Here is a 26971-nt window from a genome sequence, read left to right on the forward strand (position 1 = left end):
CGACATGCACTCACCATCATAAGGGCCTTTCACACCGCTTTAGTTCCAGAACTAAATGTACAGTACTAAAGTACTAGGACAATTTTCCGCAAACTATTTCTCAGTACCATTTTAAGGGTTGCATTCACACCGACATTGTGTACTAGGAAGTGACGTAAGCCGATCGACAGCGACATCATTTGTGTGCGGCGTTCAGCAACAAAAACAAAGAAGAACAACGTTAACAACAGGAGGATGGAGGACGCTGTGATCGGAGCTGTGTTTTTGTTGTGTCTCGCAGGTTTCACAATAATCGACATAGAATGTCGATGTATACGTAAAGCGATTGAAAGAACGGAAAGGAGGACTAAGAATCTCCCACAACAACTGGCAGTGCTGCATTTGCTACAAGTGCCTGCACTTCATCGTCCGTATATTTATTGCTGTTCGTCATACTTGCGAAATAAGTTGACACAAAGTTTACTGTATGTTTACATGGCTTTTTAAATCATGGCGGGTGAGGGCGTTTTCGTACATGTTTTGCCAATCAATGTCTACTTACGTCATGGGTAGTACCAGTTGTGCTGGTTACACCCTGCTCCGGAGTAGGAGCTAATTTGGTTCTCAAAAAAGGCAGTCTGGTACTAAAATCGCACCCAGTTCCAGTGGTGCGAAATTGCCAAAGAGTGGGTAGTTCCACAATTAGTTCTGGTACTATGAAAAGGTTCCCGCGGTGCGAAAGGCCTATTGTGCATCGTATGTGCTGTTTGCTATGTACTCAAAAAAGCAGGCCTATGTAAACATACCTTATTTGCATACAAGATTTTGCCAATTGCTACATTTTAATTTAATTTAAAGTGCAAGCATTAATAACTGTTAACATTTCATGACCTTTTCACAAAAGCAGTGTTGTCAATTAGGGGTTCAAGAATGTCGATGTATACGTAAAGCGATTGAAAGAACGGAAAGGAGGACTAAGAATCTCCCACAACAACTGGCAGTGCTGCATTTGCTACAAGTGCCTGCACTTCATCGTCCGTATATTTAAGAATGAGTAAATAATGTACATCACAGTGAGTCTGTCCAGCCATCGAGAAAATTTGCAACCTTTTATTGTACTTTGTGTGCACATGCATTCTGTACTCGACTGTTGATATTTTTACATCTGCCTGTTTCAATGTAAAATCAGACCTCTGAGTATTTAATTGCCTGACATAATGTGTGTGTTAAAATGGCTTACACATCTGTTGTGTTAAATTCAACACAACATGTGTTGTCCCTGAGCACACTCAATATATGTGTTAACATTCTACACAACGTGTCATTTTTAACACATCTCTTTTTGCAGTTTATCTGCGTTTGTGCATCATTGTCTGTAATGTGTGCTGTAGGTTTGAAACTTTTAGGACTCTTATTCAAGTTGTAGGCTAGTCAATATTGGTCAGTCAGTCGTATCTTACATAAAGGATCCGCGAATGAAACTGTGACCACAAACACCATTAACTTAAGTGAATTATATGATTATAATCAGCAATATGCTTTTACACAAATAACTTTATTTTTTGAATGTTTCAATATGTGTTGACACAAATTACTTATTAGATTTTTTCATTGATACAACATGGCATTGAGTGATGCGTAGAGACGTTATTGCTTGATGACGTCAGGAACCGGTGAATCAGCTTTTTGAACCGGTTCAATGAGCCGATCTGTCGGAAGAGAACCGGTTCCCAGAAATGAATCTAACTTCATCACTAGTGCAGGTTAATGATGTCCAAAAGTGAGCAAATACACAATTAATAAAGACTTGGCATGGCATGGAGAAACAAGAACTAGAACAAGAACAAACTAACCAAACAGTGGTTACATAAAAACAATACTCAATAAGAGACAAAGGAAGACATCAGGTCTATATATCAAACAATACAGGTCACATGACACAATCCCACCAATCAGAAACAACTGTATTTTAAAACACCCATCATAAATCAACCAGTCATAACATGACATATTAGGCACATTTGACTTCATTCTCTGCTGCACAGAACGATTGGCAAGAGTTGCTGCTTGCAGTTGGGGGCGGATTTGAAAGCAGAGACATCAACTCAGACAGTTTCTGCTCCCATTAGTGACACTCGCGTGGTGTCTGCATGCTCTGTATCACAGATGAAGTGAATTAAATGCAATATTTGTCAAATACACAGATATTTCAGAAACGTTTTCATGAGCAACAGAAACACTTTTTATATACTGCTTAATACAGAGCCATCTGTAGAAGAATAACATTCAGATAGAAATAACAAGTCGGACAGAATTTCTAAGCGGCATGCAGTGCTCCAAGTCAGCCGCTGTTCATTTGTGCAGCAGTGCATGGAGTTTAATACATCTTGATTAAGGGAGTACATGGCAAGATACATGAGGGCAAGGGAATACATGACTTCAGGAAAGAGGACTAAACTACAAAATAAAATACAACACAAAAACCCACACCAACGTGACAGACACAAATGTTTTTTCAGATGTTGAATTTTCAGACTCTTCCCCTCCAGCATTTGGTCGGTGTGTTGCGACTTCTGTCAAATGACAATTATGCACAACTTAGTGTATACACTGATTTTATGAAAAAAATAAAAATAAATAAATATTGCTTTTTCAACCTGCTGTATTATAGATATTTACACAAATTTAACCCAAGACAACCATCATTATTAGTTTGACAAAGTTTTTCTTGAAACTTGTCTTCAAAACTAGTAAAACTGATGGAGCAAGTACATAATATTTATATTATTTTTAGATTTTTTTGGTATTACTTGTTTATTGTTTTTCTCCTTCAGACATAGATTTTAATAGGTACTATGGAAGTAAAAGGTAAAAAATGAAATCTTTCACCTCTCCTGGTTATGTAACACTTTAAACATCAGCAAAACAGTTATATATGTCCAGGGGGGTATTCCAGAAAGCAGGTTATGTGACATACCCGGGTATGTTTAAGAGTAAGCGGATAACCTCAACTTTCGGTTCCAAAAACGGAGGTAACTTTCAGGGTATGTTAGTAGTCATAGCAACTCACTCTCTGAACTTAACCTGCTCCGGAGCAGCTTCTGTTCCAGGGTTAGTTCACTTCAGCGAGCCTTCAGTGTGCGTGACAGATAGCGCACAACATTATATAATATTACAATATGTAATATAGCCTATTTTATATATATATATTTGATATGTTAATGAGGAAGCGCTAATATAAGTAATAAATAAAGGTAATATATTATTCTAATATGATTATTTCTTTTATTGGCATATATAAGAGTTATCTGTATAAATTATAAAACACTATGACAAGGTAATGTTTAACTTTAATATATATATTTATTTATTTTATTATGTTATATTTTGTTATGCATTTTCTATAATGTCTAAATTCTAAATCAAAATACATATCTGATATGACTTAATATATAATTAGCATAAAACAAACAATATAATTCACATTCTCAAGGATTAAAGATTAAATGGGAAAAAAATAAAAATGATTGCACAGCCATTAATTAGGTGGCGATATGCACTAATCATGTAAACAACTAATGAACAAAAGAAGAAGAAAGAAACAGCATGGCTGTAACGCCACGCCAGCAGAGGGAGCCCTCGCCCGAGTACTGACTGTGTGCCGCTCCCTCTGCTTCACCTGTCATTTCCTGTTTGGTGGACATTTAAGCATGGCCTTAGCCACGGTTACTTTGCGAAGTATTGCCAGCCTGTCTGCCTTACCGAGCGTTATTCCCATTGCCATTGTTTGCCTTCTTGTGTATGATCTTTGCCTGGTTACCCTGTTTTCTGCCTTTTGGATTGCCCACTGTTTTGTTTCCTGGATTGGACTGCCTATCTGTGTAAGTAGTAGTAATTATGATACAGCTTGTGTCAAGATGATGTACGACTTTGACCTTTGACCTTTTGACAGGTTGAACTTCCGGTGACCTTATGATGGATGGGTTGAACTTTCCGAATGAGTTCATGGGTTAACCTATGACCCCTCCCCACGCATCGATCATGTGGTTTTGACAGAAGCTTTTACCCTATTGACCTAGTTAGTTCTAAATCATGGTTTTTGATGGTTAGTTTTACGATATACGAACCCTCCCCACGCATCGATCATGTGGTTTTGACAGAAGCTATTTGCCGGTTGTTTGAACTTTGTCCCAGTTATATGGTTATGCGTGTGTGTGTGTGTATGTGTCCCACTCCCATTACATTCATGAGCAGTATATAAATGGGATCGGTGTGTTCTACATTTATATATAAAACATTCTATAATTTATATAATATAATTAATTATCATGCTAAAGTTGAAAAAACATTTTAGTTATTTCACATTCATATATAAAACATCCTATCCTTTATATAATATAATATAAATTATCATGCTAAAGTTGAAAACACACCGTTCTTTATAGTCTATCCTTTATATAATATACATAATCTAAAGCAATTTAACTAAGGTTGAAAAAAACATTCTATACTTTTAAAAGGTTATAAATGAAATGGTTATAAAAAATATACTGAAACCAATCCGCCTACCTTATTTTAGACAGAAGCTTCAGCTTTGCGAGAAACGGGCTTGCAGCTCCATCTGTCAGACTCTCTCTGAATGACCTTACCCCTGTCTCAGAATATAGGGAGCCTCCGCGCTGTCAGACAGACAGAGAGTGCGCGTGCCCGCAAGCGCGAGTTCTCAGTGTCCATGGAAGAGACCCCCTCCTTTTTTGTGCCTCATTACAACAGGTCTAAAGTTGAAAACCATGCCGTTCTTTATATTCTATCCTTTATATAATATACATAATCTAAAGCAATTTAACTAAGGTTGAAAAACATTCTGTTCTTTTAAAAAAGCTTATAAATGAAACGGTTATAAAAAATATACTGAAACCGACTGTTTCAGATAAACAAAATCATAATATCTTTAAAGACATTGTTAATTAAAACCATCGTATCACATGCAGGAGTAGCATGTTTTTGACAGTTTTCTGATGGGTACATCTATGAATCATGGTTGGTCAGCCCCTAGCATCTCTCGTGCCCACGAATTTATGATGACACGGTGCGACCCTTGCTCAGTTCCCACCTATTGAACAAGTTCATTCATAGAACAAGGATGACACCTAGCGGTCACTCAACACCGATTTCTTTCACACGGGCACCTTTATAAATTTGACGTGTTCAAACGATCAATTGAACCAGAAAACTTTCTCGGACGGCTCTCCAAGACAATTGCTCTCCAAGACAATGGATAAAAGTAGTATTTGAGTAAAATGAGTATTTTATCATTTCATGTTATCTGATGGTAGTGATATTTTAAATACTATTAATTGATCAAAGTGTGTTATGCTATTTTTACAGTATATGATGCCTTTAAACCATATTACATTTCATTCCTGTAATTTTCTTCAAGTTTTTGCTGTCTTATTTTATTTTATGGTAGTGATATTTAAATACTATTAATTGATCAAAGTATGTTATGCTATTTTTACAATCTACGATGTTATAGCGTCTTTAAACCATATTACATTTCATTCCTGTAATTTTCTTCATGTTATGCTGTTTTATTTCAACTGCTGATAGAGATATTTTAACACTATATTCATAAAGTATGTGTTATTTGACTATATCGACGCATCTAATGTCCCAATCACCGCCAGACTGTTTGTATGAAAAAAAACACTTTTATTTTGAAAAGACGGTGACATCCTGTTGAAAATACTTTTATTTTGAAAATATGACGACATCCTGTTGAAAATACTTTTATTTTGAAAAGACGAGGATATCCTGTCGACATGTGCTTAGCTTTCCGTGCTTCAATTCAGTTCGCTATGTATAGGATTTCAGAAAAACAAGAGGAAAACTCTTTGTCTGACACCACCGAACAGCCCGGCGACCAGTCCTGAGACCGAGCTGTTTTATGGTAAGACTATCCACATTATTTGCATTTAAACTCCGACGGAGTCAAACCATTAAGATTTTTATTTTTACAGCCAGCAGACTCGAGTAGAAGCCATAAGGATGACGTGACTACCTGGGGTACGTCTCAGATCGATGCTTGGGTCCAGAGTACTTGGACGAGCGAGCGTGACGAGGTGTCAACCACCAACGTGGGTCAAACACCATATCCTTCTCACTCACCGTCGTTGAAAGAAGTAGAAGTGGAAGAAGTTCCGGCGCGTCAGCCGGTTGATGAACCATTCGATGATCTGCCTCCGACTCATAGGTCCATTAATTCGATAGAATCATTTGGTCAAGAGTTTCGCAACGCGCAGGTTGACATAAACAACAAATACGTCGAACTCCGTGACGTACAAGATGATATTAACAACAAATTGATTGCGTTGCGCAGCGAGTCTCGTGACAGACAAATCGAAACCCATAGCAGATTAGACGCGTTGCACGGCGAGCTCCGTGCCTATCACCTCGAGACACGCAGTCGATTCGATGCGCAGGATCGCTTTATTCACGATCTGGCCGATGAAATATTCCGTCGCGTCAGTGCTATGAGATCAACAATTGATCAGCAGTTTGATAGAAATGATCGTATGGTGAGTCAATACCAACGGGAATTGGTGCTCATTTTGCATCACCTTATTCTCACCATCATAGATGAGACCACAGAGTCAAATTGAATATAGATGTATTCTGAGTAATTCTTATATCGCACGTCTGCTATGATTTTTTAATATTTCATGTATGCTTTTTATACTTTGTTTACATATAATCCGATATTTCATTTATACTCTGATTTTGTAACAAGTCATATATGCTTTTCATATTCTGATTTTGTAATAGTTAATTTATGATTTTTTTATGCTATATGAAATTTGTAATCATTCATGTATGCTTGTTTTAACTCTATGATTTTGTAAATAGTACGTGTTTTGGTCTGAAATCTAAAAATGGACGGGTCAGACGGCTTATGTCAATCAGACCAATCCTCCACAGAACTGACGCCGGACGAGATCGAAATGCTAAGTATACTGCCGGACTCTTTAGAACAGTATTTGTTTAATCTAGAATCCCCTGCTATTTTGGATCTTTTTGAATTAGCCGTAAATCCAAATATGAATTTGTTTGATCCTCTGCTAAGCCTAGACAACGATCCCGTTGTACAACACGGCGGTGTTTTAAACAGCCCACCGGCAGCGTGTACCAAGGCTGATCCTGACAACACAGAGCACCCCGTCGGTAATGATACTTCGCAACCGTCCGTATCAGGTAATGTCGACCCTACTACACAGACTCGATTAAGCCGTACAGACGTTGATAGGTTGATTCGCGAGGGTGAGGACGTTAACGGATATCATGTTTTACCACAACCTCGTTTCAATATCCTGACATTGAGAAGGACTACGAATCTGAGAGAGATTAACTCTACAGATTTGGCCTCTTACCACATCCGCTTACATGTCATGCTTACTGGAATTGTGAATTTCGCTAGGGAATTTGACCAAAATTCTCCGGTGATCAATATCACATTGACGGCTCCCAGTTTACAGACGCCCGTTAGTGGGATTTTAACCCACGGTAATAATTACGACGTGGATGGGTTTATGGATCAAATTGAAAGTTTTACAGAGCAACGACTGGTTACTATCTGACCAAACCGTAGAATTTGAAGCTTCCGTAGCCATGAACAGACAAGGCGGCGGTCGTCGTCGGAAACTTGTGGACTTGGCTGTTGATGAGGTGATCAAATGGAAAAAGACGAGTTTATATTGCCCGACCAATATTTCAAATAATTTGTGCTTCTCCATCTGTCTCGCCCGTTTTCTTAACCCCCAACACCCCGAGAGTGAGTTAGAAAAATTGGGTACCGTCATCCAAAACAGCGTTGGCTTCTCAATCTAAGACCGAATCGGTCTCGGCGACATAGCCTCGTTTGAACAAGTGCTAGGCATTAAAATCATCGTATTTCACAGATCTAATGCCATGATCTTAGAAACCTACAAAAATTCAGACGAACCCCATCCAAAGCGGTCTTCCTGTATCTCCACGACGACCACTACTACATGATAACGAGTTTGAAGGCATTCATCGGTTCAACATTTGTGTGTCCATTTTGCTACAAATCTTACACCAACCGCAGTGCCCATCGATGTAAGCACGCCTGCAACATCTGTTTCAATGCGGAATGTTACAGGTCCCCTGTAAGAATCATACATTGCCCTGATTGTTTGCGTTACTGTAAATCGACTTATTGTTTCGAAATGCATAAAAAAACCCACCTCCCGGTCAGGAATACCCCGCATTTGATATGATCAAATACTGCAAATTATGTAACAGACGTTACAGCGTTAAACCGGGCAACGAGAAAAGCAAACACATATGCGCCCCAGACAAATGTGTGCATTGTCGAGAGCGTCTGATGGACGATGGGGCACATCAATGCTTCATACAACCTCTAGAGCCTAAGGAACCGTGTGAAAAATACATATTTTACGATTTTGAAACACGTTACGAAAACGGCCGCCACGAGGCTAATTTTGTCTGCGCACTGACATTCAAAGGTCAGAAATTTACTGCCTACGGTACGGACTGCATCGCTAAGCTAATCAAGCACTTCAGACAACCCCGATACAAAGGCTACTGCTTCATTGCTCATTACGGCTCCAGATTTGACGCCTTTCTAATTCTGGAGTATTTTTGCAAGGCAGGGATCGTGCTTGAGGTCATAATGCAAGGGTGCAAACTACTCCTGATGTACGACGACGCATTTGCCCAACGATACATCGATAGCTACTCATTTTTCCCATTCGCTCTCGCCAAAATGCCCGCGGCGTTAGACTTGACAACGACTGAAAAAGACTACTTCCCCCATCTTTTCAACAGGGTTGAAAATGAGAACTACGTCGTACCGTACCCTGACAAAAAGTTCTACAACTACGAGAACATGTCAGATAAAGACCGAGAAAAGTTCGACACGTGGTACAGCACGGTGAAGGGTGAGTTCTTTAACTTCAAGAAAGAACTGTACGACTACGGCGTTAACAACGTCGTGTTATTGCGTGAAGGATGTAAGAAGTACAGGACGTCATTCCTACACTGCACCCAACTCGAACCTTTTGGGTTCACGACGATCGCCAGCTGCGCAACGGGGGTCTTCAAAACACATTATCTCGCCAGAAACACGCTCGCCCTGACGCATAACAAAGCGTACATCTGTCAGAATAAGTCCTACTCAAGCGGTTCGATCCAATGGCTCGAGTATATAAAAAAAGACTCAAAACGTGGACGTTCATCACGCCGTAAACCACGGCGAAGTATCGATCGGTAAGTACTTTTTAGACAGCTACTACGAGCAGGACGGCATCAGGCACGGCTTAGAATACGGGGGGTGCGTCTTCCATGGACACTGCTGTAGCTTTGAACCCAATTTAGACGCACGCCCTGTCCGGAGTACCCTACGGGGTTCTCAGGAACCAGGAACGCATACGGTTTGCAAATCGTGGTTCTGTGGGAATGCGAATGGAATCGGATGAAAAAGACGGATCCCTCTGTGATAGAATTTATGGCCGATTATTCCGCCCCAGAGAGATTGAATCCGCGTGATGCGCTTTACGGAGGCCGAACCTATAAACTACACCACAAAGTGAGCGGCGATGAGAAAATAAGATATCTGGATTTCACCAGTCTGTACCCTTTCTGTCAGGCCAGGAAAAGCTACCCGATCGGACACCCCAAAATAATTTTCGCATATTTCGAACCGATTGAAAATTATTACGGACTTATCAAAGCCACCGTGTACCCTCCCCGCAACTTACTGCACGCTGTCCTCCCTTTCAGATCCCGAGGAAAAACTCACGTTTCCGCTATGTAGAACCTATGTAGAACCAGACCTTGATCTGTACCCACACGGACCAGGAAAGATCGCTCTCGGGCTCTTGGGTCAGTATCGAGCTTTTAAAAGCCATCGAGAAGGGCTATGTGATAGCCAAGATAGACGAGGTTTGGCATTTTCCACAACGGTCAGACATGTTGTTTGCCGAATACGTAAAAACCTTCTTGCGTTTGAAACAACAAGCGTCGGGCTACCCTTCGAACGTCGTCACGGATGCTGAGAAAGAGGCTTACATTCGTGACTATTTTGAAAAAGAGGGTATTCAACTCGACCTGGAAAAAATCAAGTACAATGCCGCCCAAAGGGCAATCACTAAATTAATTCTGAATAGTTTGTGGGGACGCTTCTCTTTAAGACCGAACTTACCTCAAACGATTCTGGTGAGCGAGCCCGAAGATTTCACCAGAATCGTTTTTGGCAACACCGACTCGATGGCCTATTTCTCATTCGTCTCAGACGACTTAGCTCTAGTCCAGCATAAACCCGACAAAGACGATGTTTGCAAGGTGCACAACGTGAATGTTTTTGTAGGTGCTTTCACTACAGCACACGCCCGACTGGAATTGTACGAATTGATGGACAGACTAGGCGACCGACTGCTATACTCTGACACAGACAGCGTCATATTCATGTTTAGGAACGGCGACTGGGAACCTCCTCTGGGTGATCATTTAGGGGAGCTGACGAGCTAATTAGACCCCGATGACCATATAACGACCTTCTGTTCCAGTGGTCCCAAATCGTATGCTTTCGAGACGGTCAAAGGTAAAGTTTCCATGAAAGCTAAGGGCATAACTCTGAATGCTAAAAATTCCAAAGCTATCTGTCTCGAATCCCTGATTGGTCTGGTTGACAGCTAAGTGACATCTCATGATAGATCCAAATACATCCTGGCTCAGACGGAAAACATTGTGAGAGATAAAAAGACTCTCACATTACAAAACAAATCAGTCGTTAAAAGGTTTAAGGTCGTCTACGATAAACGTCGGCTTTTAAGCGATTATACCACGCTTCCTTACGGCTACTGATCAGATGACGATGCACAGAGGGTCTCAGGATGTGTCTGATTTTGATTTCAGACTTCAACACCCTTTCAGCTGCGTTGTATCTGGACCGTCCAATTCCGGAAAGTCTTATTTTGTAAAACTTTTGTTGTAAGAAGGTTTGAATATCATTTCAAAGAAAATTGAAAACATTGTTTGGTTGTATGATTGCTGGCAAACTTTGTACGATGATTTACTTCAATTGTATGACATTAAATTTATACAAGGAATACCACCAGAGTCTGAATGATGATGATTTACTACCTGTTACCACCGCTAACCTTCTCGTGGTCGATGATCTCATGGACCAAGCTAGCGCTAACGTCGAACTGCAGCGCGTGTTCACTCAATACTGCCACCATCGTAATCTCAGTTCTATTTACAAAAGTCGAGCCGAACCATCAGCTTAAACGCCAATTATATGATCCTGTTTAAAAACGGGACGTCCATCAAGTGGCGATGCTAGGTCGTCAAATCTACCCCGGAAACACAAAATACTTTATGGAGTGTTATCACGACGCGGTCGACCGAACTTTCGGCTATCTAATGATAGACTATAAAGCAAAAACTCCGGAGCAGTACCGTCTCAGAACAGGATTGCTTTCAGACCATCAAGTGGTTTATATCCCGAAAAAAAGAAGAGCGTGATAACCATGTCCGCCAGACTTTGTAAGCATCTTCCGGTGTTAAAACGGCTACATAAAGCCACTCCTAAACAACAACGCCTTATTTTACAATCGGCGTTCGACGAATTCATTTAAGCGCTCTGCGAAGTGGCTCTAAACATCCTCTGTGGCGTCATTCCGGTCAGCAGGCAACAGTACCAAAAACTGAAAAAGAGAAAAGTGGATATTAAATTTGTAGCTGATAAAAAAATTGGCATAGCGGCCAAGAAACGAGTCTTCAACCAGAAAGGAGGGTTCCTGTTACCGCTCCTAAGCGTCGCCGTGCTGTTTCTCACGAGCTTGATAGCGAATCGTTAGGATGGAGTATGCCGAAAAGATGTATTTAGTCCCTCACCATCAACTGGATAAGCTCACGAGTGAAAATGCTCGCGAGAACATTCAACAGACCGTGGAGAGCGATTTGGACGGCGCCATAAGAAATATTTTACGCCGCGCTGATTTGAATCCTTACGATAAAGTCAAACTTTACAGCCATACCCTGAGCAGGTTTTTGATCATCGTTAAACAAGGGGATCGTGAGAGTGGTGTTTTAACGCTTTCATTACCCGATCTTGATCCCGGTCATAAAGACGAATCGCCGACTGCCGCTAACGTTGAAGACGGTAAAGCCAAGGAGGCTCTCGTCGCTGAAGTTCTGAAGAATGTGCCATCGAGAAGTGTGAAAAACAGCAGATACATATTAGACAAGATGTCTAAAGCTAAAGGACTAAGCTTGTGGAACGAATCCGGGGAGTTTGTGTTCAGGGGTAAACACAAGGTTCGCACATGGTCGATTTGTTAAAAAATGTTACGGCCCCGCAAAACGTTAGGGATGACCGGAGACCTCCAGGATGGTCAGAGTTTCTACGTGCCTTTGGCGAATTAAACATACCTTTTTCTACGGTGCTGAATCAACAGGTCAGACGCACGATTAACTCTCTAAAGAGTAAACCAGTAGACCCCGCATCACCTCCTGATAGACCTTATAAAAAAAAAAGACCCTGAGATATTCACCTCGCACGGCTCCGCAGTTCGGACACTCGACTCTAAAGCGTAAACCTGTAGAACCCCGATCGCCGTCTGTTAGACCTTATAAAAAAAAGGGGAGGAGATATTCACCTCGCTTGGATCCAGATTTTGAAGACTCGCCGTTTAAATCGCCGGCTATCAACCGAGGGCAATGGCTGGAAATGTAACGACTCCTTAGATTTTATGTGAGCATTAATTTGTATCTTATGATTAAATAAATAAAAGACAATGAGAAATATAATGGTTTAAGCTTTTTTATTTATACGTCAAACATGTCTGCACGCAATGAACGCATGATAACATTTTATCATTACAAACATGCGGTCTCAATCTCTTCACAAAGAGGGACACCATTTTATCCTTTTTAATATAATCATTGGTGTATACTTTCATCACGTGGTTATAGTCGCAACCTCTGGCTAAATGATATAGAAAAACACACAGTGCTGTCCGCAGGTATCCGATGAATAATCCTGGACGCGTCTGTCGGAATATAATACGTCGACGTCGTTGACGTCTAGAAAGTTATTGATGCTGATTGGAAAGTGGGGGCTGTTGGGCGGATTGCCGAAGCTGTCGAAAAAACAAGCGGTCCCCTCTCAGGCTAAATAAATGGCGATCCAATGCTCACCCGGCAATCGAGCAGGGTGGGTATTAACGACGCAGAACGACGGTAAGATCCTCACTGGTTTTTTGGGTAGCTGATCGCTCGGTAGAACCCCGAGAAAATGAGTCCCGCATGCTATTTTATCCACGGACTTGATGCACTCCCCCGACATGCGGTGCAATAACGCCATGTCAGAAAATGTTTTTTTTCGACTCTCTTGATTGACGCCTTTCGACTAACAGACATCTTACGCTTTCTGCGTACGACTGAGCGTTTCTTTGGTCCAAGTGTTGTTTTCTTCTTTCCCCACTGACCACGCCCTACTCATACCCGGTGGTTTAGACATCCTCTTACGCGCCATGACCATCAGACCGGATCCGTCTTGAGCTTTATCGTTATGAGATCGCGTCAATACGTTTGAGACGACGTCGGATACTATATTTTTAGCAGCCGATTTTAGATGGGGTTTCGCAATGCTAAATCCTCTTTTTAACAGAGGTATAGCCATCCTGAACAGGCCTCTGAAAAGACCCCCTAAGCCTGCTCTGTACATAACCCCTCCCCCGGCATAGCCCGACAAATCCCCGCCGGCCTGATTTCGGTAGTAGCTGACATAGTTGGCGGTCTCTCCGGGTCTATAATAAACCATTTTTTGGTTTAAAGTGTAGTTTTACAATGACTTTCCCGTAAGAAAATGGTACTCGGTGGTTTTGATCATCCTTCAACTCTATGGTGATGTCGGTGATGTGATCCTTGCTGATCGATGCGTAATGCGGGGTGTCATATCTAGCAATGACCGAGTCGTTGCTTTTACCCGATATATGTACGCATTTCAAAAGAGGGACGTAAGAATCACTGACCGCTTGATATTGGATAATGTCCGTGTAGACGTACATCGTGTAGAACCCCCCATTGATATCGCATTGATGAGGGGCGTACATGACGGCGTTTACGGTAAAATCTGTTTTTTTATGATACTTTAAACCTCTGAGAGGTTTTAGCGTCGTTCCGAAAGTAGTGGCTAGTCTCCCGCGAAAACTCACCGAAATGTTGGGTTTTGCGGTCAGAATCACCTTGTTTTTTAATTCGTCGTGACTCAATACGGCCGCTGGTGTGATAAGTTGATTTATAGCACGCAGGATTGTACGAATGTTTGCGTAGTACCCACCGCTTATGTGTAATTTCATAATTACAGAAAAACCGATATACGAGTCTTTGGAGGTCTAGCTATCCGGGGGTTCCGGGGCCGTATGTAGGATGAAATGACCGTCTTCGTCATCAAAGTTGTACCAACTTCTAGGATATTCGATTTCGGCGAGTCCGACTTCCCATTGTCCTTTCAAGTCTATAGCTTTTGCTAACCTGGTCGTATAGGAGGATATGCGATTTTCAGGATAAACCGACGATGACGCATTGCACGGCAACGTGACATAGAACCCGTGATCGTCCATGGTGGTCCTTCGCTGGTATGATCTCATTCGTTAAATGTCGGGGTGTTTTAAGTCCAGCAGAGTTTTTTTTATCTATGTAACTATTAAATTTTGAAGGCCACCCTAGCCATTTCACTAAAACAAGCGTAGATTTCCCTTGTTTTTTCTGACCTAAAATCTTTTCCACCTTAAAAGATTTGTTTTTACTCAAAATTATTTTTTGCAGCTCTTTTTCGTAAAAAACCCCCTCGATGACATCGCCGTCATAATCTGTGAGTCTGTAGACCGGGGGTTGACGCGGAATACGCGAGGATACTGTGAAAAATTCCTCCGTGTAGTTCTGCTCATAACCTTTGGCGAACAGGCCTCTCACTTTAGAAATTCTGACGACGTCGCCGACTTTGAAATTAAATACGGGTCTCTTGGTCTTCTTAATATCGCCGTACAAGTTTTGAAACACTTGATCCTCGTTTACTTTACCGTCGTCCACGGGTCTCATTCTGATACTTCGATGATAACTGGTGTTGTACCCCTGCATGATGTCTTGTAAAACATCTATGTATCGATGGGAATTTGTAGCTGTTAAAAATCTCCACATACGACTTTTTAACGTTCTGTTAAATCGTTCCACGACGCTGGCTTTCAAATCGGTAGCGGTAGCGAAATGATTAATGTTGTGCTTTTTCATCACATCTTGAAATTGTTTGTTAAAAAATTCCTTTCCTTGATCCGTCTGCAATTTCTGCGGCACACGGCCCTCTTCGAGGATAGACTCGAACGCTCTAGTGACCTCGAGACCGCTCTTATTCTTCAACACACGAGCCCAGGCGTACTTGCTAAATACGTCTATGCATGTCAGCAGATATTTATGACCGCCATTATCCTTGGCGTAGGCGATCATGTCGACGAGATCGGCCTGGAACTGAGTATCGACCCCGTACACGACCACTCTGTTTCGTTTGTATTTTATAGGCGCTGTTTTGTGTAATGTGTAAGCATCCTCACCAGCCAGCCATTCTGAAACCTGTTTATCGCTTAGACGGACCCCGCTGTCTTTCAAGACGGTGTCTTTTAATCGTTTTTTACCACCTAAAGAGCCCGGGTTGGAGGGCGTATAATAAGCCTCTTTCATGAGCTCCGACATGCTGCCGTCGCAACCGTTGGAAAAGAATGACGCGTACAAGCGGTTTGAATCAATCTTTTATTAAAAGACGTTACAGGATATAATACAAGTAAAATGGATATAATAAAAGATAGTAAACATGGATATAATAGAAGATAGAAATACTATAAGTAAAATGGATATAATAGAGGATAGAAAACATACATACTGTAAGTAAAAATGGATATAATACAAAACATAATGGATGTAGCAGAGATTAATATAATACAACATGCAAAAGGGATATAATGACGTTACATACACAGACTAAAAAGTAAAATGGTTATAACAGCGATGTTACAGGATACAAAATGGATTAATAATACCGTCAGTGGTAATCTAACCAGAAAAGAAAATCGCGGCAGGCCATCATGTTTTTGTCTAGGATGTAATCGACGTACATTACGACAATTTTTTCTACGTTTTTAATCACTTCGACGATTTTGACAACGTCGTCCTGATCATGGGAGTCATATTCTTTTGATTTCTTCATTAGCTCGGTACAGACATCGGCCATGTACGTACAAGTACACAGCAGATCAGTGATCCCGAGCGGGGATTGTGATTCACACAGCATATCTAGAACCATCATTACGATGGGTGGATCGTTACCGTCAACACATTTGTCCGTCATATAGTCCCATGAGCTAGCCAGTCCTCTTATATAAGCCATATTTTTCTTTAGATTTGCCTCGCGCGCAGTATTGTGACACAGAGTATCGGGGTGGGAAGCGTCCATAATAATCTTGCTCATGAGATCGGTCATCTGGTCTCTGTAATGCTCTTTAAACAATAATTCCATACAGCACTTTAGGCTACAGGCTACACCCATGTTGGAGATGGTTTGGTCACTGGCCATTCGCGTTGGGGAAATTTTCCCAGAGATCAACGACGTCGCAGACTATTTCCTTGCAGGGTTTGTCCAGAAGTCTCGCCCTGATTTCTTCCACCTTGGCGACGATGAATAAGGTTTAATGCAAGCTAAACTGTCAGCACTTTCCGAAAATTGCCAGTTCTATGCTGATTTTTCGTGACAGAAGCTCCGCAGTGCAACAGAATGACAACGACAGAACAAAAAACACACAATTAAAGAATAAAAAATACAAAAAATACAAATCAGTAGGTAAGGAATGACAATATACAAATTGACAATTGTATGGCAGATATATTACAATGAGCAGTTATGTATGCACAGGTATATTATGTGCAAAAAAATAATAATTTAAGTGTACACTAAGTATGTGTGTTAGATAATAAGTGTATGTGTCTGTAAATATAAATAGTGTAATGTGTTCCACAGTTATTATCAAGTGTTCATTAGATGGATTGCCTGAGGGAAGAAACTGTTCCTGTGTCTGGTCGTTCTGGTGCTCAGAGCTCTGTAGCGTCGACCAGATGGCAACAGTTCAAACAGGGAGTGTGCTGGATGTGAGGGGTCCAGAGTGATTTTGCCAGCCCTTTTGCTCACTCTCGATAAGTACCGATGATTCTCTCAGCAGTCCGGACTACCCTCTGTAGTCTTCTGAGGTCAGATTTAGAAGCTGAGCTGAACCAGACAGTTACTGAAGTGCAGAGGACGGATTCAATGATGGCGGAGTAGAACTGTTTAAGCAGCTCCTGTGGCAGGTTAAACTCCCTCAGCTGGTGAAGGAAGTACAACCTCTGCTGGGCCTTTTTTTTACAATGGAGTCAATGTGAATGTCCCACTTCAGGTCCTGAGAGATAGTGGTGCCCAGGAACCTGAATGACTCCACTGCAGTCACAGTGCTGTTCATGATGGTTAGTGGGGGGGAGAGCAGGGGGGTTTTCTCCTGAAGTCCACGATCATCTCCACTGTTTTGAGCGTGTTAAGCTCCAGGTTGTTGAGAGTACACCAGACAGCCAGCTCTTTAACCTCCTGTCTGTAAGCAGACTCGTCACCGTCCTGAATGAGGCCGATGAGTGTGGTTTCATCTGCAAACTTCAGGAGCTTGACAGAGGGGTCTTTAGATTGGCAATCGTTAGTGTACAGGGAGAAGAGCAGTGGGGAGAGAACGCAGCCCTGGGGAGCTCTGGTGCTGATTGTACGGGTGCTGGATGTGTATTTTCCCAGCCTCACTAGCTGTTGCCTGTCTGTCAGGAAGCTGTTGATCCACTGACAGACGGAGGTGGGCAAAGAGAGCTGAGTTAGTTTGGGCAGGAGGAGGTTTGGGATGATCGTGTTAAAGGCCGAGCTGAAGTCCACAAACAGGATTCTCACATAAGTCCCTGGTCTGTCTAGGTGTTGCAGAACATAATGCAGTCCAATGTTTACTGCATCGTCCACAGACCTGTTTTATTTGTTGGAGAACTTAATGGGGTCCAGTGTTTGTTGAGTGGTGTACTTCAGGTGGGCCAGCACCAGTTTTTCAAATGACTTCATGACCACAGACGTTAAAGCCACAGGCCTATAGTCATTTAGTCCTGTAATTTTGGATTTCTTTGGGATGGGGATGATGGTGGAGCGTTTTTTTAGGCATGAAGGGACTTCACACAGCTCCAGTGATCTGTTGAAGATCTGTGTGAAGATGGGGGCCAGCTGGTCAGCTGGTTCCTCTTTTAATTCGCCCAGAATAGTCCCGACTGTTCCTTGAATACGATGGGGTTGAGATTTTAACCCGCACCACTCCAAGAGGGTAGTGATGATGGAATGAAAAGAGGGTTTAAACAGCTTGCCTGAAAGTTCGTCAAAGTGTGTGTCGAAGTAGTAGTTGGGAGGGTCAAACAGACAGGAATGTTGCAGCTGGCTAGGATGGTTAATCGCATAGCCCTCGCACTCATCCTTCTGCTTGTCGTTGATGAGATGTTGCAGCAAAACCACGGTCGCGGCTTTTATGATTTTGAATCCGACGTCGCTGAAACATACGAAATTTCATGGAGAAAACTTGTCAAATGGATGTGTCCGAAAGGTTTTCTTGGCGCCATAGCCAGGCTATCCGCCATCCTGTTGCTCACCCCCCTCGTCCACAGGGTCTCATTCTGATACTTCGATGATAACTGGTGTTGTACCCCTGCATGCATGTCTTGTAAAACTCTATGTATCGACGGGATGAATTGTAGCCGTTAAAAATCTCTCCACATACGACTTTTTAACGTTCTGGTTAAATCGTTCCACGACGCTGGCTTTTAAATCAGGTAGGTAGCGGTAGCGAAATGATTAATGTTGTGCTTTTTCATCACATCTTGAAATTGTTTTGTAAAAAAAAAATTCCTTTCCTTGATCCGTCTACAATTTCTGCAGCTACACACGCCCTCTTCGAGGATAGACTCGAACGCTCTAGTGACCTCGAGACCGCTCTTATATTCTTCAACACACGAGCCCAGGCGTACTTGCTAAATACGTCTATGCATGTCAGCAGATATTTATGACCGCCATTATCCTTGGCGTAGGCGATCATGTCGACTAGATCGGCCTGGAACTGAGTATCGACCCCGTACACGACCACTCTGTTTCGTTTTGTATTTTATAGGCGCTGTTTGTGTAATGTGTAAGCATCCTCACCATCCAGCCATTCTGAAACCTGTTTATCGCTTAGACGGACCCCGCTGTCTTTCAAGACGGCGTCTTTTAATCGTTTTTTACCACCTAAAGAGCCCGGGTTGGAGGGCGTATAATAAGCCTCTTTTCATGAGCTCCGACATGCTGCCGTCGCGCAACCGTTGGAAAAGAATGACGCGTACAAGCGGTTTGAATCAATCTTTTATTAAAGACGTGACAGGATATAATACAAGTAAAATGGATATAATAAAAGATAGTAAACATGGATATAATAGAAGATAGAAATACTATAAGTAAAAGGGATATAATAGAGGATAGAAAACATACATACTGTAAGTAAAAATGGATATTAATACAAAAAACATAATGGAGTTGTAGCAGAGATTAATATAATACAACATGCAAAAAGGGATTAATGACGTTACATACACAGACTAAAAAGTAAAATGGTTACAGCGTTGTTACAGGATACAAAATGGATTAATAATACCGTCAGTGGTAATCTAACCAGAAAAGAAAATCGCGGCAGGCCATCATGTTTTTGTCTAGGATGTAATCGATGTACATTACGACAATTTTTTTCTACTACTTTTTTAATCACTTCGACGATTTTGACAACGTCGTCCTGATCATGGGAGTCATATTCTTTTGATTTTCTTTCATTAGCTCGGTACAGACATCGGCCATGTACGTACAAGTACACAGCAGATCAGTGATCCCGAGCGGGGATTGTGATTCACACAGCATATCTAGAACCATCATTACGATGGGTGGATCGTTACCGTCAACACATTTGTCCGTCATATAGTCCCATGAGCTAGCCAGTCCTCTTATATAAGCCATATTTTTCTTTAGATTTGCCTCGCGCGCAGTATTGTGACATGGAGTATCGGGGTGGGATGCGTCCATAATAATCTTGCTCATGAGATCGGTTCATCATCTGGTCTCTGTAATGCTCTTTAAACAATAATTCCATAGAGCACTTTAGGCTACAGGCTACACCCATCTTGGAGATGGTTTGGTCACTGGCCATTCGCGTTGGGGAGATTTTCCCAGAGATCAACGACGTCGCAGACTATTTCCTTGCAGGGTTTGTCCAGAAGTCTCGCCCTGATTTCTTCCACCTTGGCGACGATGAATCAGAATCAGAATCAGAATGAGCTTTATTGCCAGGTATGTTTACACATACAAGGAATTTGTTTTCGTGACAGAAGCTCCGCAGTGCAACAGAATGACAGCGACAGACAAAAAAAACACACAATTAAAGAATAAAAATACAAAAAATACAAATCAGTAGGTAAGGAATGACAATATACAAATTGACAATTGTATGGCAGATATATTACAATGAGCAGTTATGTATGTACAGGTATATACAAATTGAAAAAAATAATAATTTAAGTGTACACTAAGTATGTGTGTTAGATAATAAGTGTATGTGTCTGTAAATATAAATAGTGTAATGTGTTCCACAGTTATTGTCAAGTGTTCATTAGATGGATTGCCTGAGGGAAGAAACTGTTCCTGTGTCTGGTCGTTCTGGTGCTCAGAGCTCTGTAGCGTCGACCAGATGGCAACAGTTCAACAGGGAGTGTGCTGGATGTGAGGGGTCCAGAGTGATTTTTGCCAGCCCTTTTGCTCACTCTCGATAAGTACCGATGATTCTCTCAGCAGTCCGGACTACCCTCTGTAGTCTTCTGAGGTCAGATTTAGAAGCTGAGCTGAACCAGACAGTTACTGAAGTGCAGAGGACGGATTCAATGATGGCGGAGTAGAACTGTTTAAGCAGCTCCTGTGGCAGGTTAAACTCCCTCAGCTGGTGAAGGAAGTACAACCTCTGCTGGGCCTTTTTTTTACAATGGAGTCAATGTGAATGTCCCACTTCAGGTCCTGAGAGATGGTGGTTCCCAGGAACCTGAATGACTCCAACTGCAGTCACCAGTGCTGTTCATGATGGTTAGTGGGGGGAGAGCAGGGGGTTTTCTCCTGAAGTCCACGATCATCTCCACTGTTTTGAGCGTGTTAAGCTCCAGGTTGTTGAGAGTACACCAGACAGCCAGCTCTTTAACCTTCTGTCTGTAAGCAGACTCGTCACCCGTCCTGAATGAGGCCGATGAGTGTGGTTTCATCTGCAAACTTCAGGAGCTTGACAGAGGGGTCTTTAGATTGGCAATCGTTAGTGTACAGGGAGAAGAGCAGTGGGGAGAGAACGCAGCCCTGGGGAGCTCTGGTGCTGATTGTACGGGTGCTGGATGTGTATTTTCCCAGCCTCACTAGCTGTTGCCTGTCTGTCAGAAGCTGTTGATCCACTGACAGACGGAGGTGGGCAAAGAGAGCTGAGTTAGTTTTGGGCAGGAGGAGGTTTGGGATGATCGTGTTAAAGGCCGAGCTGAAGTCCACAAACAGGATTCTCACATAAGTCCCTGGTCTGTCTAGGTGTTGCAGAACATAATGCAGTCCAATGTTTACTGCATCGTCCACAGACCTGTTTGCTTTGTAGGGGTGTTGAAGAGGATAATGTAGTGGTATGTTTATTTCATTGTGGTGGGACATGTTTGGTTTGTAGGTGGAATGCTCAAAATAAGACGTTTAAAGCCACAGGCCTATAGTCATTTAGTCCTGTAATTTTGGATTTCTTTGGGATGGGGATGATGGTGGAGCGCGTTTTTTTTAGGCATGAAGGGACTTCACACAGCTCCAGTGATCTGTTGAAGATCTGTGTGAAGATGGGGGGCCAGCTGGTCAGCTGGTTCCTCTTTTAATTCGCCCAGAATAGTCCCGACTGTTTCCTTGAATACGATGGGGTTGAGATTTTAACCCGCACCACTCCAAGAGGGTAGTGATGATGGAATGAAAAGAGGGTTTAAACAGCTTGCCTGAAAGTTCGTCAAAGTGTGTGTCGAAGTAGTAGCTGGGAGGGTCAAACAGACAGGAATGTTGCAGCTGGCTAGGATGGTTAATCGCACAGCCCTCGCACTCATCCTTCTGCTTGTCGTTGATGAGATGTTGCAGCAAAACCACGGTCGCGACTTTTATGATTTTGAATCCGACGTCGCTGAAACATACGAAATTTCATGGAGAAAACTTGTCAAATGGATGTGTCCGAAAGGTTTTCTTGGCGCCATAGCCAGGCTATCCGCCATCCTGTTGCTCACCCCCACATCTGGCGATTGAGGGGAGGATAAACCATCCATGCTCATGTAGCTCATGTTTCCCTTTCTGGTAGTGCATGTAGAACACACCGATCCCATTTATATACTGCTCATGAATGTAATGGGAGTGGGACACATACACACAGACACACACACACACGCATAACCATATAACTGGGACAAAGTTCAAACAACCGGCAAATAGCTTCTGTCAAAACCACATGATCGATGCGTGGGGAGGGTTCGTATACCGTAAAACTACCCGTCAAAAACCATGATTTAGAACTAACTAGGTCAATAGGGTAAAAGCTTCTGTCAAAACCACATGATCGATGTGTGGGGAGGGGTCATAGGGTTAACCCATGAACTCATTCGGAAAGTTCAACCCATCCATCATAAGGTCACCGGAAGTTCATCCTGTCAAAAGGTCAAAGTCGTAAATCATCTTGACACAAGCTGTATCATAATTACTACTTGTGTATGTACCCCGGCCTGCCTCACGTTTCTGATTCACTGTCTGCTGTTTTGGATTTGTTTGCTGTGGATTTCATTAAAACACTGCACATGGATTCTAACGCTGCCTCAGCGTCCTTACAATGGCATGCTTTTTCTTAGCGTCCGTTTCCATAGTGACTCGTGGATTCTTCGCTCTGTTGAGAATGTCTTGAGTCTTAATCAGGAACATACTCAGAGTTGAATGAACTTACTCCCGGACGCGTTTTTGGAACCACATACCTCGAGTAAGCAAGGTTTGGGGTTTATTCAACTGAGAGTTCAGGGTTTAGTTCACGGTAAGTTAACCCTGCTTTCTGGAATACACCCCTGATCTCCAATTTTGCAGCCAAAATAAACATGATAGGCTTTCTTAACAATTTCTCAACTGTGCTTTTTGAATGCTAAGTAACTTCACCACTTTTCACACCTTTTATAGCTCACTTATCCTTCACCATTCCCAATTCAAGGGTCATATATACTGACTCAATAGTATATCTTGAAAATTAGAGCCAATCAACAATCTTAAGCATCATTTTGATTCTCAGTGACTTAAATATAATTAAATATAAAAGTGAACATTAAATCTAAACATCCTGTTGCACACCTTGAATATACTTTTTTTTTCATTCAAAAGTGTCTTCCAAATGCCTACATTTAAAATGTTATTCCTTGGCATCTGTCGTACCTGTAAATGCTGAGACATCTGTTTTGTTTAAACCATCAGGGTCAATCATAGCTGTGCAGTTCTTCTCTGACGTATCTGATTAAAATGCAATGCTTCATTAAAAAGATGCTTGATCATGTGTTGACTAAAACTTACAGTATATGGTACAAATCAAACCTTCAGCATCATAACAGAAGGCATCATATTTTTCACTGTCTTGAGTTATTGTGATGATCCCGGTTTGGTTGCCAGCACAAATTATATGTGGCGTGTGACGGAGTATCACCACCTCTGAGCTGTTTATCCATCCGTACCTGCAGACAAAATGTACATATTTAGGTGGAGCGCAAGGTATTAGGGAGTCTGTATGTTTAATTGGCATTTGGTTATGTTTAGCTGAATATAAGAACCTGCACGTCTCTAGTCCTTTATTGTAGGCTTTTTCCACCTGCTCCAGACTGGCTAATGAAGAGGCTAAATGCTCACACAAGCTCCTGGCCTCCTCAAACGTCAGACTATAGCGTTCTCTCCCCTCCACGTGAAACACTCCAGCATAGCTGCAGCTCCGTGAACGCACTGCTACAGGAGAAACAGGGCATTAACGATAATAATAAGTCAATATTATTCATACAGTCCCACTCTAGAAGATTGTTAAAATACTAAATGGAGAAATAGAAAACAGTGTCATGAATCAAGCCTCTGTGGTTCCTCCAGATTGGCACCAGAGGGCCCCATCACCTGAGTATTACCCTTTTCCGAAATCACCCCCATACCCATAAATAGGGCACTATTTGAGGGGACAGACATTTTTAGTGCTTTCCAAAATCTTAGTGAACATTATCAAATGAATCCATTCAATCCCACAATGCAGAGCAATAACGAGTGTACAACTGATGTACACTCAACGGCTAGAGAATACGCATAATGCACTGTGTGAGTCATGTGCCGATTAAATTGCCAGAAGATCTCGCCATTAGATGGTTGAAATGTATTAATGACCAGTGTCGGGAAAGTTACTTTGGAAATGTAATAGGTTACAGATTACAAGTCACCCTATTTAAAATGTAATAGTAGTGTTACTTTTTCAATCACTTAAAGTAATGTTACTGATTACTTTTGATTACTTTTGATTACTTTTCTAAATTTCTAATGAATGTTTATTTTCAACTGTAAGTCATTTTCAAACATTTACACCATGCAGGGTTAACCTTACAGTAGTGCTCAACACTGTCAAACTTTCACAATCCTTCATCACTAGAATTAAGATGATTAAATTTGAACACATCCACCACAAAATCAGACTTTAGTACCGCCTTTTACTTTGAGATTGATCTGAAGTTCAATGCAGATTAAAAATCATAAGAAACCGTTTACTGATACTGATTTTATAACCAAATATTTGCATAACTACAGGAAACACTGCTTCTAACAATGGTTTGGGAAAAAATAGTTAATTAAAAAATAATAATAAATAAAAGCACATACATCAGCTCAGATATGGTTATCTAATAAGCACGTGTCCTATTCTGTGTACTAAACTCCTGAAACATTGGTGTCTTTTTGAAACATTGCTGATACTTTGTATATGATATGAAAGATAGTTTTCTCAAAATAAGTAAAATGCTCATGAAGTGACTCAGAGCAGTTCTAAAGATGATGTTTATTTGTTCATGTACTCATATATTGAGGCTGTAGAGGCTGAAAACACAGTGAGCTTCAGTAGGCCTATGTGTAGTAAATGAAACCGCATGTCTGCGTCATTAATTTCCATGAGGGGCGGACTAAGAAAAAAAAAAAAAATTAATTTGTGGTTACCATGGTTTAACAATATTAAACACTGTCTTTGGATTTATAGTAAAATCATCGTTAATTTTCATTGTCTGCCCTAGCTCCCCCTAAACCTATAATACAATATGATTATTTGTCTGCTAAATTACTACTGTAACATTACACTAGATAATAATGATGTCCTTTATACAGTATTTTGAGTGATGACTGATGAGCAATATGCTGCTGCTGCTTAACTAAGTAAACAAAGACAAAACTACAATAGCATCTTTACAGATGAAACTGACCTGCACTTGAAACCCTGAACAGTAGTTTTTCTCTTCTGCTCCACCTGTGCGCTTCATTCTCTCTCTCGCATTGATTACTCTGAGTCTGATCCAAACCGTTTGGAGGAGCCGCGGAGAGCGCGCGAGCCGAAGCATTGCAGTCACGACTAACCGATTCATGATTTATTCGAGATTTAATTATCGAATGGCGGATTCGGAAATAATTGCTTTAGTACATTCGGCATGCAATTATACAATAATAATATTAAAATAGTGGGCCAATCGTCTGCCAGGCCAGCGGGAATTGTCCCGGTTCTCCCAATGGTCAGTCCACGCCTGATTTCCACAGACACGCAGAAAGTGCAGGATTCATATATTTTTTTTTGCGGTTTAATATTCAGACACGTTTTGATTCAAGTGTACTAACCTACTTTTCATTTATTCATCCAAAATGTGGCATATTCCATCTGCGTTAGGCAACAGGAATTCCGTTTTTTATGACTGGATTCTACGAACCAGACTCCCCAACACTGTTAATGACCTAATGTGGGGAACAGTGAATGATGGTCTAGAAGGCGATTTTGGATTCAGTCTTTTAGGCATAGTCCACACGTACACAGATATTTTTAGAAACTGAGTTTTTCCTTCCGTTTTAAAAAAAAATCTCTGTCCACATGAACACGCAAAAGCATGCTATGAAGTACTGTCAAGAGCATGCCAAGCCAACAGGTGGCGATATAATCTCAACTGTGAAGCCATGTTGGCCAATCAAAAGCCTGAAAAAGTTTCCAGTAGGTGGAGATAACAGCGCATGCTTCGTCACAAGCCAAAATCTCCGGTTTTGCTGTCTACATGATAACACTGCAACTGGAGTTTTTGAAAATCTTCACCCTGGCAGGAGTTTTCAAAAAGGTTCAGTTTTAGTGATCTGGTGTTGCGTTTGCATGTGGACGAATGGCCAAACCTTATAGAAAAACCTGCAATTTTGAAAATACCCGCGTTCGTTTGGACAGGGCCTTAGTTTCTCGCTGATTTTTCACAACCCCGGTACCTGGCGCTGATTTCTAATGCACCTGATGCTAATTCCCTGGACTATTTAAGCACCACACTCACGCCTGTTTAGTGCAAAGTCTTGTTGCTCCCTGGCTGACATTTCCCAGTGGTATGACCCTGGACTGTTTATGGATCTACAAAGTATTGCTGCCTGCCAGTGTGATTCCATCTTGAATTTTTGATCCTCCTGTGAGCTGTCTGCTGCCTGCCCTGTGACTTTGCTGTTTTTGCCTCTGGTATACCTGTT

General features: G+C 41.7%; 1 protein-coding gene across 4 annotated transcripts in view; it reads right to left on the minus strand.

Annotated features, from left to right (window-relative positions):
• Positions 1-1515: 1515 nt before the first annotated feature.
• LOC109074181 (CD44 antigen-like) overlaps positions 1516-26971 on the minus strand; it is a 52322-nt gene continuing 26866 nt past the window's right edge. For 3 of the 4 annotated variants that reach the window (XM_042752899.1, XM_042752898.1, XM_042752902.1), the window contains 4 exons: positions 24028-24196; positions 23795-23931; positions 23639-23713; positions 1516-2552 (listed from right to left, as the gene is read on the minus strand). In XM_042752899.1, the coding sequence (XP_042608833.1) occupies positions 2437-2552; positions 23639-23713; positions 23795-23931; positions 24028-24196 (497 nt within the window). In that variant the 3' untranslated portion in view covers positions 1516-2436. The remainder of the gene's footprint in view (positions 2553-23638; positions 23714-23794; positions 23932-24027; positions 24197-26971) is intronic. The other variant, XM_042752900.1, reaches the window with a different exon arrangement.

This window comes from Cyprinus carpio, chromosome B25 (assembly GCF_018340385.1).
Source record: "Cyprinus carpio isolate SPL01 chromosome B25, ASM1834038v1, whole genome shotgun sequence".
NCBI lineage: Eukaryota > Metazoa > Chordata > Actinopteri > Cypriniformes > Cyprinidae > Cyprinus > Cyprinus carpio.